Below are 17,841 nucleotides of genomic sequence, written 5' to 3'. Positions count from 1 at the left end.
CAAGCTTTTTTATCATCTAAATAATCTTTAATAGTGTAATAACCCTATAAACATGAATATTTGAAAGCAAACTTAGCTTAAACGCGCTGATAAAATAAAATTAGTCGACCGCCAAAAGTGTTAATAATTTAAGTTCGTTGTAATATTTTGACAATAATCGGTATTAATGCTGCATGTTATACCAATTTAGAATTCTAATAAAATTTAGAAATTATTTATGGCGTGGGCAGTAAAGCCACCATACATTTTTTTTTCACCACAAGTGCTCAAAGTTGCACAAAAGTTGTGAAAGATTATAAAATTTATCTTTCAATGCATAATTTAAATAAAAAACAAGTAGTAATAACAAAACAAGATTGTAGATTCAATAGCACATCTATTCAGGATTTATTTGCAAAAAACGGATTTAAAAAAAGCCTTAAATTGTGATCACAGCATCAAAAGGATCTTGATACTTGTGCCAGAGGTAAATTTTGATATTTAGATCAGTTGGGTGGTCGCCCATCCGCTGGTAAAGGATTATCCATTATTTACGCCACACCCTGTATATGTATAAAAATCAATAATATTTTACATATGTGTATAATATTACAAATACTAAAGTGTGGGTCTATGGAAGTTTAGATGTATGAATGTTTGTTTGTGTACACGACAAAACTATGGACTAGATCCTTAATAAATTTTGTACACAGATAGTTTATAACCTGGATAAACATTATTATATTTTCTACTCCAGAAAATCTATTAACGTAGACGAAGACCGTGGCAGAAGCAAATAACTATTATATTTATTTGTACATAACATTAAAGGTATTTTGCTAAGTTTTGTACAGATCTGCTACAAAAATATTCAACAAACTTTGCCTACACGTCTCCAGCAAAACAGTAACAAATATTCCTACTGGTAATGGTAAAACCACACAGACAGACACCAAACACATTTATGTAACATTTGACCCGCTTATGAAATCCACACTCGTCTCACATCATAAAAGTAAAAGCGTCAAGAATAAAAAGCGAAACAGAGAAAGAAATGATAAGAAATATCCGGAATCTTATTATGTATTCCCAGATCCTATTTGTGTTAACAAGATTATCTGTTATGGAAACCGAACGACACAGAACAACTTCATCATTCTCGAGGTTATTCGTAAATATGAAGGGAATTAGGTTTAGATAACCCATCAAATTGATTTATCTATACCTACTTACTACTTATATTATAAAGCTGAAGAATTTGTTTGTTTCAACGAGCTCATCTCAGGAACTACTGGTGTGAATGGAAAAAATATTTACTGTTGGATAGCCTATTTAGTGAGGAAGGCTATAGGCTATGTAACATCACGCTACGACCAACAGGAGCAGAGAACTAGTAGAAAATGTTACAAAAACGTATAAAAATATGACCCATTCTCTCTTTTGTGACGCAAGCGAAGTTGCGCGGGTCATCTAGTTTAGAAATAAAATGGATTAACTGTTTGTGTTGTCTCGTCTAAGGTCATTGTGTCTTTCGGGTTTTGGCAATGGTCCTTTACTCCGAATTCTTGAAGCCACTTGTTGGTTTGGGGTGCGGTGGTACGCTCTACGAGATAGTGCAAACAAACAATTAAGGAATAGAAAAATATACAATACTTTCGAATTCTTAGGTTATTGTATTTTTGAAGAAAACAACTGCTATTCGTCTCATTATTTGTACATTTAGATAAATTACGGAGAAAGGCAAAGGTTTAGAAATAATAATACACAGACCTCGAAGACACAAGAAATAATAAAAAAATCTATAACAGTAAAAAAAACTCATTAAAGCTTAACATGCCCAAGAGTTATTTTTATTATTCTCGAAGATATACAAATTCTAAATTGTCCAAAGCACTTCATTTGGGAAACCTTTAACCTGTCATGAGAGAATAACTAGTTTTAAAAAAGCCTAATGGCAGGATAAATTCAAAGCTCGTAATTTTTCACAATGAATGTTACCAGTACCGAAAAAAACACTATTTACGAATTGGCCGTCAAGGTACGTTCACCTTTTGCATACCTACCACTGATACAAGCAAATAAAATACAATTCCACTATCCCCTATATGCATGCTCCAGGCTCCTATTGATCGTGGTGGTTCACTGTTTGCGAATGAAAATACAAGCAATTGTTGTATCAGATTTTTTATTTACTGTGACAGCAGCGAACGTATCTACATTTTCAAATATTTTACAAACGTTTTTTCATAGCTTTTATTTGTCGAAATTTCTCTTTCTAATTTATTGTCAACGATATTTCAGAACAAGTCTTAAAACAAATCTCAAAACGGCTAGAGACAGTTAAGTCGTTTAAGAAAACAAAACCAGTCCAACCCAAAAGGCAATTCATTAAAATAAATCACGAGAGCACTTTCGTCGCTCTTCGGATGCAAGTGGTGAAATGCATTTAGTTAAAGGCAGTACGTCGGATATATCTAGAACGGCAATTCGTACAACTCGGTTGGAACAGTGCCCGCGGCACGACACCAAACTTGGTTGGAAACCAACCATTTTACAGAATTAACACTAAAATTGAGTAATTAGACGGCTGGGTGCCGATAATGTGTACGGTACGGCAGTTAAACTGAAAACGAGGTTTGTTTTGCTCGTTACGTCTGACGATAAATTGTTCTAAGCTTCGACTATCTGTACTTATATGTCATATTGTACGTACCCTTTGCAGACGGCTATCGTTAACGATTGGATAACTACGAGAACTTTTTTTTCGTTGATTATAATAGGTAGGTTCTCATTTAACACTTTATACAAATCACTAATGGCTACAAGCTGTTACGCATTATTCATACAAGCATACAGAATGTATTCACAATGAACCGCGTCAATTTATATTCATTCGCAATATGAAACTGTCCATCATTGTTAAAATTGTAAACGTTTTCATGTATCACTCTCGTTAAATCTGTTATCAGTATCGTGTCGCTGAAAGCACTTTTTTGTGTAAACCGATAAGTGGAGTTTTAATCAATGACAACACAACACTCGTACGGGAGTAAAAGCTTCCATTGTGCGTGATAACAAATGCGTTTAAGCCTTACCGTATAATATTCCTTTCTGATTATAATAAGCCGACTCTCACGAATGACACTCTCCTGATAATATAATAAAAAGATGACACATTCCAACTCATTACCTAGTCGAATTTCATTACCTTTGAGACGTTGAACACAACGCCAACAAATAGAAAATTCAAGATAAAAATGCTTTGAATAATTCATGTAACACCTTTTGCTGAAACATTCAATGTACTTCCGAATTTAGGGCCCAAGTCATCTCGGGAATTCTAAGACATCATTCAGTAGCTGACTTTTTGTATAATTGCTTGTCTAGGTAAAAGAAAAATCTTGTCAGAGGCGAACCCTACTCATACGCCCCGGGAGGCTGAAGGTTTTCTTTCTGCATAACCTTTGTTTTCAGGCGTATCTAGAAAGTGATGTATGTAAGGCTTATGCAAATGTACCTACTAAGTACGCGTATCAGGCGCGATGATTGATTAATGCATAATTTATAGAAGCTTATTTGGATTTTGGAAATGTTGCTAACTACATCGAAACGTAGGTATCCTGTTTTGCACGTAGGTAGATACGATTCTTGATAAACTTCCAGTGATAAATGGGGCGTTAATTTTTTTTTTACCAAAGTACGGGAAACAACGTCACGTGGACAGGTCACGCTCCACCATTCCTTGACATCTCTCGATTTCAGGAAAAGAATCAAGATATATTTTTGGAGGAAAATTAAGTAGAACTTTGTCTCACAACAGCATACAAAGGCTACCTATATGCCAGCTACTTGGCACGTTGTGAAGTCATAAGAGGCGCTTGCCAGCGATAACTTTACACCACTATGACCCTTTATTACAGCAATTTAGTATGAAGAACATTTACAGCGAGATATGAAGATAAAACTCACTGAGCACGGGATAAACGTTAGGCAAATGTAAATTTATACCGTCTTCTAAATTGGTGGCAACAAGAACTGCGTTCACATTGGTACCTACTTACAATGTTAATATCTACTGCATAAGTACTTATTAATTCAGTAACTCCGTTTCATTTTGCATAGGGGTGCAACTTCTTCTCTTTATGCTCGACGTAATTAAAGCCAAGCAAATGATGATTAGACTTTTTATGTGATATCATTTTCTGCACGCTTAAGACAGTGTTGACAATCGTATTTTCTTACTTATATTATATTATACGTTTTTAAAGTTCTCCCGTAAATAAATTAGACAACGAAGAAACAAAAAGAAGGGTCGCAACAAAAATCGTTACTTATCTGTAATTTTTTCAGGAATTTTCCATTTTCATTATTTTATATAGTCTCTTACAGAACTTGGATGGATACAAAGCCACAATGGAATGCAAGTTAACCACTAGACAGGCGACAATAACCCTTACACCACACGCCACGACCGACCGACCACAAAACGCCTCTCCTATGTATTTCAAACGTTAAGCTTCATAATATTAGATGCACAACTTGCGCTGGCTGGACTGTGTTCATACTGTTCATTCCCCGTGGGGCTATCATTATTTCTGTCGCGTTAGTTGGCTCAGTATCAAGAGATTCCGCTCCATGTGAGTTTCGAGTTTTGAATAATTTTATGCGAATTCCATGTGGTTTTAGGTTCAGTGCAACGAACACTTGGCATTCTTCGCCCTAACTTTAGTTCAGTCACATGGTTTTACGCAACAAACAACATTTACATGTTGAAATTATTATTAAATAAATAGTGTACAAATATTTCATTACTGTAGTTTAAATTGCCGGGTATCTAGATCATAATAATTAGTACATCAGGATTGACGTTAACACGTAAAAATAACCTAGGCAGAAACCGACTACCATTCTAAAGAACAAATCACAACTAGAATTATAATTGTCTATCGTTAATACCACATAGTATCGACTGTAGATTACCACGAACACTTTAATCTCCTATGAAACCCACCAAATTACAGCAAAATGCTTCATAAAGCTCTACTTAAAATTGATTCCCTGCTCCCTCAGAGGTCGTTAAGAGTGTCTCGTGGCTTTTGTGACGGAAACCCGCCCGGGGCACTGGTCTCTATCGCACCTGACCTGGATAGCCAACCACCCGGCTATCACCTGAAGCCATTTCCCCTTTTTAATTTACAGTACCGTACAATGTTGTCTAATGGTTCATTTTATTTTAGAACTAATGGCCCTCTGTTTTCCGCGCCGTTACTCCACGGTAACTATGAAATGGTATTGCGAATCATAAAGAACTTAACTTGCTTATTGTTTTGTTCATTGCGGTTTTTATTGCTCTTTCTGTATAATATTCTAGTGCAATGTGAAACTGTATATAAAAGTTTTAGTTTGAGTGCTTGCTTCCATTCGCTCGCAAATGAGTATCTACCTATTTTAATCATTAATCACCCTACAAAATTATCGTTTACTAGTGAAATGTGATAATTTATTATAATATCACCCACAGTAGATGAAAAATCTGTCGGTCTTATGGAAACAAAAACAAAATAACGGTATTCCCACGGCTAAGGCAATAATCCAATATTCATAGGAATCAATCCCAAAGTCCAGAACCTCATCAACGCATCCCAAGGAGATGCAAACCAGGTGGCCAGTATTCGTAGACATTTCATACAATTAGTGCTTATAAAGGTTCATCTATTATTTTGGGTTGTTTTTCAACAAACTTATATAAAAAAACGTAGTTCTGTAGGAAGGTAAACTGAAAATTTTGTAATCATTCTGTAATTGTATAAAACATTATATATTCTACGATCAGAATAGAGAAGAGATATAAATAGGTAACAGATTACATTAGTTAATTCTGCAATTATGTACATGCAACCGCTGTTTCCCAGTAGCTATTGGGTAATTTCAGTATTGATTGGAACTAATCACTGGATGCATTACCGCTAGTTAGTGCCAAAATTAAGTACATAGGTATATTAGCTATGTAGCTATGCTAGTAGTTGATGAGCAGAATGAGACGAATGGAGCTTATTTCAATAATATATCTGACTTTGTCAATGCATTATCAATCTTACTAATATCGTATTTGTGAAAATTGGAATGTTTGAATATTATTATTGTCAAAACTACAGAACGAATTTTTCAGAAATTTGCTTTACATGTAGTTTAAAACCAGAATTAACACATGAGAATTGAGACCACCTTGAGAAATATTTAACGCAGAATCCAGTTTATCATAAAAAAAAACATATTATCATATAACATATCGTATCGTGTGACGTATTTTCAGTACTTATTTTTTACAATTTCTTTACGAAATCGGCAGTGAAATATACGTAAAAACGTGTATTCAATACCTATAAGTACCTTTTGTTTAAACCCGAGTGAATTCAAGCCCTGAACCTTCCATTGATAAATTAATTATATTTTCTCATTCATCTCCTTTTAAGTTGTTTTCTTCGATCGTACTATTTATTTTGCCTCTAATTAAAGAAAGCTCCTACAATGGTTGTATCTTTAAAAGCAAACAACGTCCCTTTGAAATGAACTGAAAATACGAGATCCTGTTGTTTTATTGAAGAATACATTAATTAATAATGAACGGAGTGGTATATTTTTCTTAGTAGATAAATGGTTAATGTTCTAAACGAGTAGTAAAAGAGGCTTAGTGGGCAATATAACCTGATATTTTAGTGTAGTGATAAATCCGATCCCGCTGAGGATTTTCGAGGGTCTAAGATTTGTTGATTTGGGTAATTTGATACAACGTCGTTCGAACCAAATGGTCGATGAAGGTTACAAAACAAATTGATGGGTATAGTTATTTGGTATAAATTAGTTCCGTGATTTTGAACGTATTTTCAATTTGAATTCTGGATATCCATCTTCTACGTCAATAATATTTTATCATAAAGTGTCTCAAAATTGCTTTCTAATAGCTTGTGAAAGTTTATGAAAAATATGTTAATTACATGAAATAAATAATGAAGTATTCGCAATAATAAGATTTGAAAATTGGTAGATAACGGTTATTGTAAATAGTTACTTGAGCATGTTTGAGGACGGTCGCAGCGCTAGCTAGGTTTATTAGTAATTCATACATTAAGAGATTCATAAAGAAGAAATTACAAAAGAGTCATTCACTCACACACACAGAGAGCGGCACTTTCCACTCAGTAGATTTTCAGCAAATAACACCCCGATTTCCCCAAAAATACTTATTAAAGTATCTTGAAGCAAAAAATCAACATCGTTTCACACATTGCGTTTCATCTTATAAAACAGTGATGTAATTAAAAATTCCTGAACACGAGCTTTGCTGTCGCTGAAATCTGCAAATTATTTTCCTGTCCAAATTTCAAGTATGAAACGTTGGGTATGTCACAGATTTATTTAATGGATACTCGACGAACATTCGCCGTCACGTTTAAATGGTGTAGGCGTTTTTATGTGAAATAAAATGTACAATTTCTGTTTTCACACAATGCTGTGGAGCAGTCAAAAATGTTGCTATAAATTCAGGGCCGTGACAAAGGGTCTATTGTTCAAATCTGTATTTGCTTCTACACTTCCTCGTACTCACAGAATATAAACTTTAGTTTACCACATAAATTCACATTAGGACTTTATTCTCGAATTATATACCAATATTGTAAAAGCAAAAGTACCTCTGTCTGTCTTTCTATTACGGCTTAACAGCTGTATCAATTTCGATAAAATATTGTAGAGTGATGGATTGTATAATGTAATGTATTAAACAACACAATAGCATAACGGTGAACGAAAGCTGCTTAAGGTAATATTTATTTCAGAAATATTTGAAGTAAGTTAAAGGTATAACAATAATTGTTGATTTACCAGAGAAGTTTATTTATAACTTAATATCTTAATTACAACAAGGATAATGTAAATTAACAGTATTTGTCAGTCAAATATGTCTTAATTGTTTACCGCTTCAGTTTACCTTGTCGTCTTTAAGGTGTCTTAATAAAATTGGTCTCATAAATCGGTCCTCACGGTGACGTGTAGGTGACTACTGGGTATTTAATTTTAAAAAATCGAATTTAAGCCATCAGGCAAATTAACATTCTGTTCATATAGCAAAAATAGGAACAAATTGTTGCTGTGGTTTTTATCAATGCTCATAGACGTAGCGTGTGGATGCTTAGGCTGGCGAGGTGGATTCAGTCATCAAGTAATTGCTTGAGACTCTAAAAGCTTCTTATTTACTTGTTGCACAAGATTGAAAATAAAATGGCGTTAAAACAGGTTAAGAGATAAACTGAGTTAAATTTGAAAGTTTTAGGTAGACACTACATCAAACTATTACTTGACCTTAACCCATAGTTAAGAATGTTGGTCGGAGTTTGTATTCGGCGTTAGCATTTCAAACAGCTGCATTATTAATGGTGTTGTTTTTGGTTTCAGGCAGGCGCGTGCACGGCGCGAATGGTGCGCAGTGATGGGGGGGCCGCGGCGCATGTCCAGTGCGCTGCTGCTGCCCTTCGCACTGCTGTCACTGCCTACCACGGAGGCCATCAACACTACCACCTACCGGGTAAGTAAGAACTTTGATAGTTCAATCACATTGTTCAGTATCCCGATTCTTAACTAGTATCGAATATCGACAACCGGTTACCTGTCGAAAAAAATTGTATGAAAATTTGATCAGCGTCTCTAGCGGATGTCTGGAAGTATATTTTAAACGATAGCTAGCCGTTTGTCGATAGTCGATAGTGATAGAGCATTGAGGTACAGGTCGCCTCTAGAACTCTATCACGTGCGAATGAACTTTTCGCTGTTGTAACTGTTTCTTGTTTTAGCAAATGACAAAGATACTGTTTCCTATCAATCTTTTTAACCCTCGATATAGAGACGCTATCGAGAATTGTTGTATCATCAGCGCTTTAGTACCAAGTGTACATATATATGAAGTAGCGCAATGATTTTTTAAGAAAATTATCTCTATCATAAAAATATTTTTAAAGTAGATCCTACTAAACGTTGATGTCATGAGATGTCTGTTTTATAAGCTGCCTAACTTCGCCAAAGTTGTTTGTTGCTAGTAAACAAACATATTGCATCACTTTTACAACATATAAGGTAAATCTACACGAGGAAAGGTTAGAAACTAATTTAATGCTGCATTTCCCAATAAATTCGAAACTGTACCTATATTTAATAAACCACAAACATAATAACATAAATATTCCTTCTTCACAACATATTATAATTTTGGTTTTCAATAAAAGGTACCTATTCTAAAAATAACATTTGCTTCGTGTTCTGTGTTAAGAAATTATTTTCCTTCAATTATACAGGAAAACTAGGTAACCAAATTAAGTAAATTATTAAATGTAATTTAATTAAATACTTTAAAACTATTTATAACCTAGAATCAGAGTACTTCATATAGACTCCGGGCACTACGTAACTACTTTCTTTCTTTTTTATCTTAAAGGGCCTCTCTGTATACGAGAGAAAAAGAGGAAAATGAAAGACTTACAAACAAACATTGCAAGTTAAATAAAAGCTTGTAAAAAGCAGTATTTCTTTCTGTGACAGAGATAAAGAGTCCTTACGATGTAGACAAGATCGACACTTATGACAACAATACTAGTCTACGTATAACAATGGAGTAGCCGGCACTCAATGATAGTGTACTTTACAAATAGCAGAGATGTTGATACAAGCCAGTTTGATAAGAGAAGCCAGCTCTCTAGATGAAATGAAAGCTTATTCTGTGAAAATAATACGTGCTGTTTCATTAAATAATTTCTCTGTTTTATGGATTACAGCATAGTAATTGCTTCCACCGGACATTATAGATTATACTTAGTTTTATATGATCACGCACTTAAATTGTGTAGTTAAAATGCGTAAGTATAAAAGAAAATCATGGCTCTTTTACTAAATTATCGTTTTGTGAAAGAGCCAAGATCATCATCGCTATCAGTGTTTTCAAAACTCGATTTTTACAAAACTTCCATCAATTATCTAAGTAGGTACTTACGTATAAAAGCGTTTCACAATAGCAGCCGTACAACGAGCGTTTTGTAAAATAGCATATGACAGTCACGTTCTGTGAATTTTGACCATTATCTCTCAGTTACTCTCTTTAAAAAGTATTATAAAAGTACGGTGTTAAAGCTTGTATCCAATTTCACACGTGCATGCGTTGTTAAAGCGATGTTCATTCGTGAACCTAAAATTGGGTTACAGCCTGACCCTCGGCGTGGACAATCCACGTTTTAATTATTGAGCTACGTTATGAAATGAAAGTGTAAGGGCATGTAACAGTTCGGTAACTTGGTTTGAGTCATTGACAGTTTCATTAGTAGTGTTTTTGAAGTGACGTTTTGTGAAGAGTTTTCGTAATATTGTGCTTTGCAAGCCGCTGTGTTGGCAGGCTATGTCCGTGCGATATATTCTCTTTGACAAAATTTTGCGAACCATGCCTACTCTATAGTTTTTGTCAATTTAAACACTATTCCGAGAATAGGGGTTATATTTTATTTATTAAAAATTTGTATAACATAACTTATGTTATAGATGAAAGCGTGGAAAAAGTTACATAATATCGAATGGGACACAAGGATAAAAGCCCTTAGTGAAAAAATGTAAAGTATAAACAACTATACATGTCGATTGTCGCTATTCGCAATACTGATAATTATTTCATTAATTTCTGTTTCCCGGCTTTCTGACAATGAGGAAAGCAAGCATACAGCTATTTATTTCATTAGAATATAGATTATAAAGATGGTAATATCAAAAAAGTTCCTATATTAATTGAAGTTTTCTCTTTCATTGATTCTCACAGAGCTTCAAATATTAGGTACAAAAGCTAATAAATTACAATAGAAAGGGTTTCTTTGAATCAGTATCCTTTATACCGTAAAGACCGTACGATTGCATATTTAGCTCTGCCTCCGATGCTCCATCGAACTTACGTCAATACCCCTTTCCAGCCGTCTATGTGGGGTGCGCACATCAAAATAGGTTCATTAAAGGGACGCCAGCTGTACTGCAAAATGAACAGAAAACAGTAACAGCAATACCGAAGCCAACGAGTTTATTATTCAATTATCGAATTGATTGAGCGTCGGCAGTTTAATTCTCGCGTTGGGGAAAATATTTCGGTCCCAGTACAATTATTGTAGGCGAGCGCTAATCGATCTTTACAGATAACAGTCCCATCGTTGTTCATTGTCTATCCATTTTTCAAGTCAACCTTGATAGCAATTATTGCCTCCTACAGTTACAATTTTGCTAAATTATTGTTTTTTTTTAAATAAGATAACATCTTGTTATTATTTAAAAAATATCATAGGGATAACATATCACCTTTTACTATTTCCAAATGACCAAAATAACAAATAAAGTATTATTATTTTTTATTTTCATCCTTTTGTCTTTCTAGGGCCGGTTAAAGCGAACATACTCTGTCTGATGAAAAAAGAACTAAAATTTATCCATGCGGAGAACCATAGGTATTTGAGTATTAGGTAGTTTCATTATAAACCAAAAATTCAACATGAAAATAGTATAATGTAGGTACATTATGAAGGGATATATAAAAATATCACGGCTTGCGGGTAAATGTCGTCACGTTACCCCTTGTCACCTCACAAGGGGTGGGGGTTTATTCTCAGTGGTGAACATACCGTTAAACATTTAGGCTAATTTGTTATACGATAATTACATTATCATTATATGCTTTGATGTAAATGTGTCTAATACGATGATTAGATACATTTACGGATAGAGTGTGAATAGTGTGGGTATTAATTCCTGTATATTAATAGGTGCGCAAGATAGTAATATAAATAATAGGAATCGTTTTTTTTACATTGAGTCTGTATTTATACATGCAGATTCTTTGGCCAGTCGCTCCATGTAAAATACTGGTATCCAGCTGCATTCGTTGAGACTTGAAGCTGACACCAACATTGTTGGAAGAAAGGCTGATGGTGATTCTTTGAGCTAGTTTCACAATTTAGGAATAGGTGCCAGGAAACTTATCTGCTGGATAAAGTGACAGCAAGTGTATGAAACCTACCGTCAATCATCGTCTGATAAGCCAACGAATAATTAACCAGAAGAGGTGTAACTAAGCCTAAGACTTACAATAGATAAGTTGGACCCTTATTCTTTACATTGGCATTATCAAGTCGTTATATGCTCGTGGCTATCCCTACAGGAACAAACCGCGATGATACCTATGAATATAGTAAAGTAATAAGTTGCAATAAACCCAAACAGCTATAAAGTGAACTGAAACATAAAATAAGGTTCCATAAACAATTTAAACTACTCAAACCCTCATATTTTATAGTTGACCCGTTACAATCTGCGATCTACATAAAGTAAGGCTTCTCGAATCAATAGCCTTCATGTGATCGTGATAGCGCAGCTTCGCTCGTAGACCGCTTTAAATTAAACTTTCAACTTTACTACCATTTTCAAATTAAATTCGCGATTGTAAATAATTTCGGAGTTATTGTTTGCATGTGGTTTTTATATCAAAACTTTAACGGGCCATGGGTAATTGGATGTTTGGAAGAATGTTATTAATTAACAATAAGGTTTCGTAGCAATTTTATTATGAAACTGAAAATGTCAGGTAAAAATATTTATGGTAAAAAAATATACACATTTTTTCTTCATTTTCATAAAGCTCGTCATGTTCAGTCGTACGTTACTTGACAAATTCATAGCACTCACGATATTAAATTTAACAATTTGTGTATTTCTGCTTCCATTTGATATAATTGATACATTTCCTTATAAGGGAATTATGATGATTGATGAGCTCAATTCAAGTGGATGCTATGACGTACGTATATATTTTTTTATACTACTCCTGTTTATATTAAAATTTGGATAGTTTTTTTACGAAAGTATACTTTGAAACATTATACGGGACTGAACGTTATCAAAAACTTTACCTTAAATTACTCGACATTTTGGCTTGGTTTAAATTTAAATTGTATACTTGAATATTTTTGGGAAACTCAATTAATCTTGTTTTGAATAATGACTTATGCACCCGTGCACACGTTACATAAAAACAATTGTTCTACCAACCAAAATGCAAGAAATAACATCCATCCATCAAATCCTTGTTAATTTTCTAGTCTTCTTCTACAACAAAAGCACGGTTGCACACCCGTAGGAGAATGCATTCACAAAATATCTGATAATTGAGTACAGAGGCTTGCTTGTTGAAAACTCGTTAGATACAAACGTGCCAACTGCCATCCGAATTTGTACAAACACTTACCTCATACCAGACTTAATTAACCGCGGTACCTTAGGAAGTATACAGAGCGACGTTGATTTTAGCAAAGATTTGACGATTCTATACAGTTATACACTCGCGATCTAAAATGACAGAGGCAGTGTCCTAACATTTAAAAAAATATAATAGCTTGTACTTACTCGAAAGAAGTGCGGCCAGTTAGTAGGTAAAATGAAATAAATATACATGTAGCTATACAGATGCAAAGAATAAGTCTTTTTAAAATCACCGTGGCGACCAGCGTTCCTACCTCTATCAACAACAGCTTCAGCTACCTAATAATCTCACATGTCAAATAATTAGCAAAACACATAGTAGCGAGTAGCGGAAATAGAGATTCAGATTCAGCTTAAAGCTTAAAATTCTTTACAAAATCTCTGTGTGGTATAAATGTGCCCTAACCGAAACAGCAGTGACGTACAAATTAGAAAGCAATTATGTGCTTCCATGAAACTCAATATCGTTCACGTGATAATGTAATAATCAGAGACAGGGTCCCTTACGTTTGATTAGCACTCTCTTTTATTACTGAGGTGAAGGGATCCGTGTTTACCGTAATGGTGGCTGTCACGACAAAAGACAGAGGTGTGTTTTCCTTCATTAATTATGTCGATGGTATGGCGTTTCCATCGTTCTAGTATATCCTTGTTCATTTATTACTTACGATCAATAGTATTGTACACGGTGGAATCATATTTCATCAGAAACTATAAGTACATAGTCGTACATTCATCGACATAGACGTATATAAGTATTCCATGTTGTACCTACATAGTCAGCAATACGCACATAGTTTTGTGTATTTGAACATTTTGTTCTAATGTTTTTAGAAATTACTTCATCATTGCTGGGCAAGGGTCTCTTCCCGTAATGAGGGAAGGCTTAGGCCTTGAGTTCACCACGCTAGCCAATTGCGGGTTTTGCATACCTTCAAGAAGTGTTTTAAAGAACTGAGATTATATCCGTCAATAATTCCCCGAATAAAGTTATATAATCGAATACCAAGTTTATTATAGCTATTTACATAATTAATAATTATTAATGCTCGTATCCATGTATCATTAGAGATCTCTACATAAAATTATCAATTCAATCGTAACATTAGCAAATAACAATACAGCTGTAATATATCCACTGCTAGAGGAATTTCAGATGCGTATTATGATAATATGGCCACTATTACTCATCTGCGAATGAAAGGTACACGTCAATCGAATATCCCGTTTTTGTGTTATAACCTTTCAAAGCAGATTATGTTTTCCCGCTTTGGTATATCGAACTTAGTTACAAAATCCTGAATGACTCACATCGGTTTGTTTTTTAGCCTATAATGCTTGATATAAATCTGTACTAGTTATCTCTGTATGCATTTTTTCGATACATGCATACATACATAAAGTTACGCCTTTTCCCCAAGACTATGTATGACTTATTGCGTATCGTGTTTGAATATAATTATTCCTAAACTCTAGCAACTAATATAAAATAGTTAGTTAAACCAATGTGTGATACCAACAAAGGAGATAGGTATTATGCCTCGTGCCGATATCTATGTATACATACACGCCGGCCATACAATTTCTCGTGTTGTGTCGCCCTAATCCCATATTGCAGGATTAATTTGCGTCACATAACACATGTTATTGTTGGTATTACATAGCACTAACGTGGGAAACCTAGGATGAGAAAAGCTCAAGATACGGCCTATGCGGCCACCGATAAATAAAGTTTTCTGGAGTAAAAAAGATAGAGAAGAATACAGCAAGTTACAAACAACATGTTCGTTCGTAGCAAATGTTTTAAAAATAATCAATTTATTCTTCTTTATACTGTTGATCTTTTACAGTCTTCCTTCGACTTTATCTATTACTAGCTGACCCGCGCAACTTCGCTTGCGTCACATAAGAGAGAATGGATCAGAATATTCCCCGTTTTTGTAACACTTTTTACTGTTACTCTGCTCCTATTGGTCGTAGCGTGATGATACATAGCCTAAAGCCTTCCTCGATAAATGGGCTATCTAACACTGAAAGAATTTTTCAAATCGGACCAGCAGTTCCTGAGATTAGCGCGTTCAAACAAACAAACAAACAAACAAACAAACAAACAAACTCTTCAGCTTTATAATATTAGTATAGATATTACTTTATTTATCTTTTTCGCTATTTTATCCAATATACCTAATATAATGCACCGTTCGCAGAAAAATAGTCACACAAAATCTACTTATTACTTCAGTAGGAGCCCAGAAAGCTGCTTACCACGATTTAAACGTTGACAAGATAATACTCATGCAGTTGTTGCATACATTACACTCACGATTTATTGTCGACGTACAACCGCTTATAAATTTTGTTGACGCTGGACTGTCTGTTGGTTTAATTAGAACTCCCGTTGTTGCAAATGAAACCCCTGGTGTTGACACGATGACATTAATACAGCAATACTGCTACGTGTTATATAAAACAAGTACTTTCAACAAAAACATTCAACAAGTTAAATTCAATTTCATAAACGTTTCGTTCGTATTTCGTATGAAATTGTATTCCGTGCAATTTTAGGATTTATATTGTGGCAAAGAAGCGTCGGCGTGAATCCGCGTTTAATTCGAGTTTTATTACTGTTGTTTCTGGTTTTATCAGATTTCGTAGTTTTTAGTGTTCTATTATGAATATATTTATAGTGTGCTATGTAGACATTTATAATAATGTAGGTATAATATAAATGCCGAGGTAGTCAGTTTATACAATTATTTCCGTGCACTAATTTCAGTTTTGAATCCCCGTCTGGCCAGGCCAAAAATTATTCCTGGATAGAATTTCTTAGTAATTGCTCTAGGGAAGGAAGTCGAGGTCGTAGACCTCGGTGCCTCGGAGAACACGTATAGTCCAGGCAAAGCTGCGCCTGGCCTCTAAATCCTAAACAACAGCCGGTAAATCTCATTAATACCATTAATTCCGGTTTTAGAAGTACAGCATTTCAATCTTAAATTTATTTTACAGTAGCTAATAAAGGGGAGGGCTCTTTATTTTGGTAGAACAAACGTATTTATTAATTTCACAACTCCAAGTGAAATAATCTCTTCGTTATTTCTTTGGAGCGTAGTAACAACAGAACTCCTTTTTCAAAGTCCGAAACTGAAGGGAAAATTTGTAACTAATCAATACTCGCTAATTTTCACGAAAGGCGGGCGCCTATTACAATCCTAGTATTTTCTTTCGTCTCCCTCACTCATTATGATTAACATATTTTTGTCCACAAATATTCTATCCGTGCTTTCACCTATATTTTCTTAGGACGAGTACTTAACTGGAAATAGTTCAACGAGAATTTAGTACTAATTCACTGGGCTTTGTTTTATTAGCTCATCGGGGTTTATGTGTCGTAATCTCTTTTCATGTTGTAAGGTGCAAATTAATGTATTAGATAATTAAAAAGAAACACATAATCTCATCATGAAGCAGCCATTTTCCGGTAGATTAGATTTTACACTGAGTGTTGCAGCTTCGTTTATTTAACTATATACTATTGCTTAGTGTATACTTAATTCTAATTGTATTTGCAACTAAGGCCGTTACAGCTACTCTAAGAACAGTCCTTTATTATTCACATGTTCTCTACACGTCCGGCACAAGCGGGTTTCAAGATAAGCGTTGCAGCTCAAAACGCGAAGCAAATTTGCCATAGAATATAACATATTTGTAGTAAAATTTTGCCCAATGGACGTACGTCTTACTATTATCTTGAATTCATTTTAATTGCCTTGCTGGTTCAGTGGAGAAATAGATCGTAGCGGACATCAAAGTATCAAACGCTCAATAGAATTTTCCTGAAATACATTTTTTATAAGTACAGCGCGCGCTAAATAACTTTGCGTATCGGATAAAAGCCACAAAAAGCTTCGAAATGTAAAAAATCCTAAAAAAGGCATTCAGAAAAGGATTGATAGATTGATAAAAACGAAGGCGTCTTCTGCTCAATCTCAGGCTTGTTCAATTGTTTTACTCCCTCGCGGCTATGTTCAGACACAATCAGTTAAATGGCGCGCTAACAAGTATGTAATTTTTCAGGAAGAAGTAGAGTCATCTCTACGCCTGGTGCATGCAGTGGCGACGGGTGCGACAGGCGCGTTGTGCGTCACACATCGGTATGGAAGACTCCGCGCCCCCCTGCACGCGGCGAGGTGGGACTCCGCCAGGGCCAGGGCAGACCTCGCCGCTAACCTCCTTCACCAACTGGGATTGGAAACCGCAGGTACACCTACATTTAGATACGAATAAGGCTAACAAAAAGGCTTTTTTGTCATTTTGATATTATTATGCTAATCAGGTTTGAAATATCACGTAGCAAAATTATGCTGTTTTAGGCTGTTTAGTGTTGTAAGTATCAGAAACTGCATCCAGTAATGAACATTGGGCTCTATCTACAGAACACAGCTTTAAAAACGTACAACACCATATACAACCTACCAGTTTTATGTTTCTCGTCAAAATTTTTGTATAATTAATAAACTTTGGGCTTGTAACTCAAACAAA

At 34.8% G+C, this 17,841-nt stretch overlaps 1 protein-coding gene across 1 annotated transcript in view; it reads left to right on the top strand.

Moving 5' to 3' along the window:
- The window catches only part of LOC142979373 (putative G-protein coupled receptor CG31760), a 74,852-nt gene that overhangs the window by 46,651 nt on the left and 10,360 nt on the right, over window positions 1-17,841 (top strand). The window contains exons 3-4 of the mRNA XM_076124241.1: window positions 8,431-8,560; window positions 17,377-17,560. Coding sequence (XP_075980356.1) covers window positions 8,465-8,560; window positions 17,377-17,560 — 280 coding nt within the window. The 5' untranslated portion in view covers window positions 8,431-8,464. The remainder of the gene's footprint in view (window positions 1-8,430; window positions 8,561-17,376; window positions 17,561-17,841) is intronic.

The sequence above is a fragment of the Anticarsia gemmatalis genome, chromosome 16 (genome assembly GCF_050436995.1).
Source record: "Anticarsia gemmatalis isolate Benzon Research Colony breed Stoneville strain chromosome 16, ilAntGemm2 primary, whole genome shotgun sequence".
In the NCBI taxonomy this organism is placed as follows: Eukaryota; Metazoa; Arthropoda; class Insecta; order Lepidoptera; family Erebidae; genus Anticarsia; species Anticarsia gemmatalis.
This window is presented reverse-complemented; position numbering and strand designations above follow the sequence as displayed.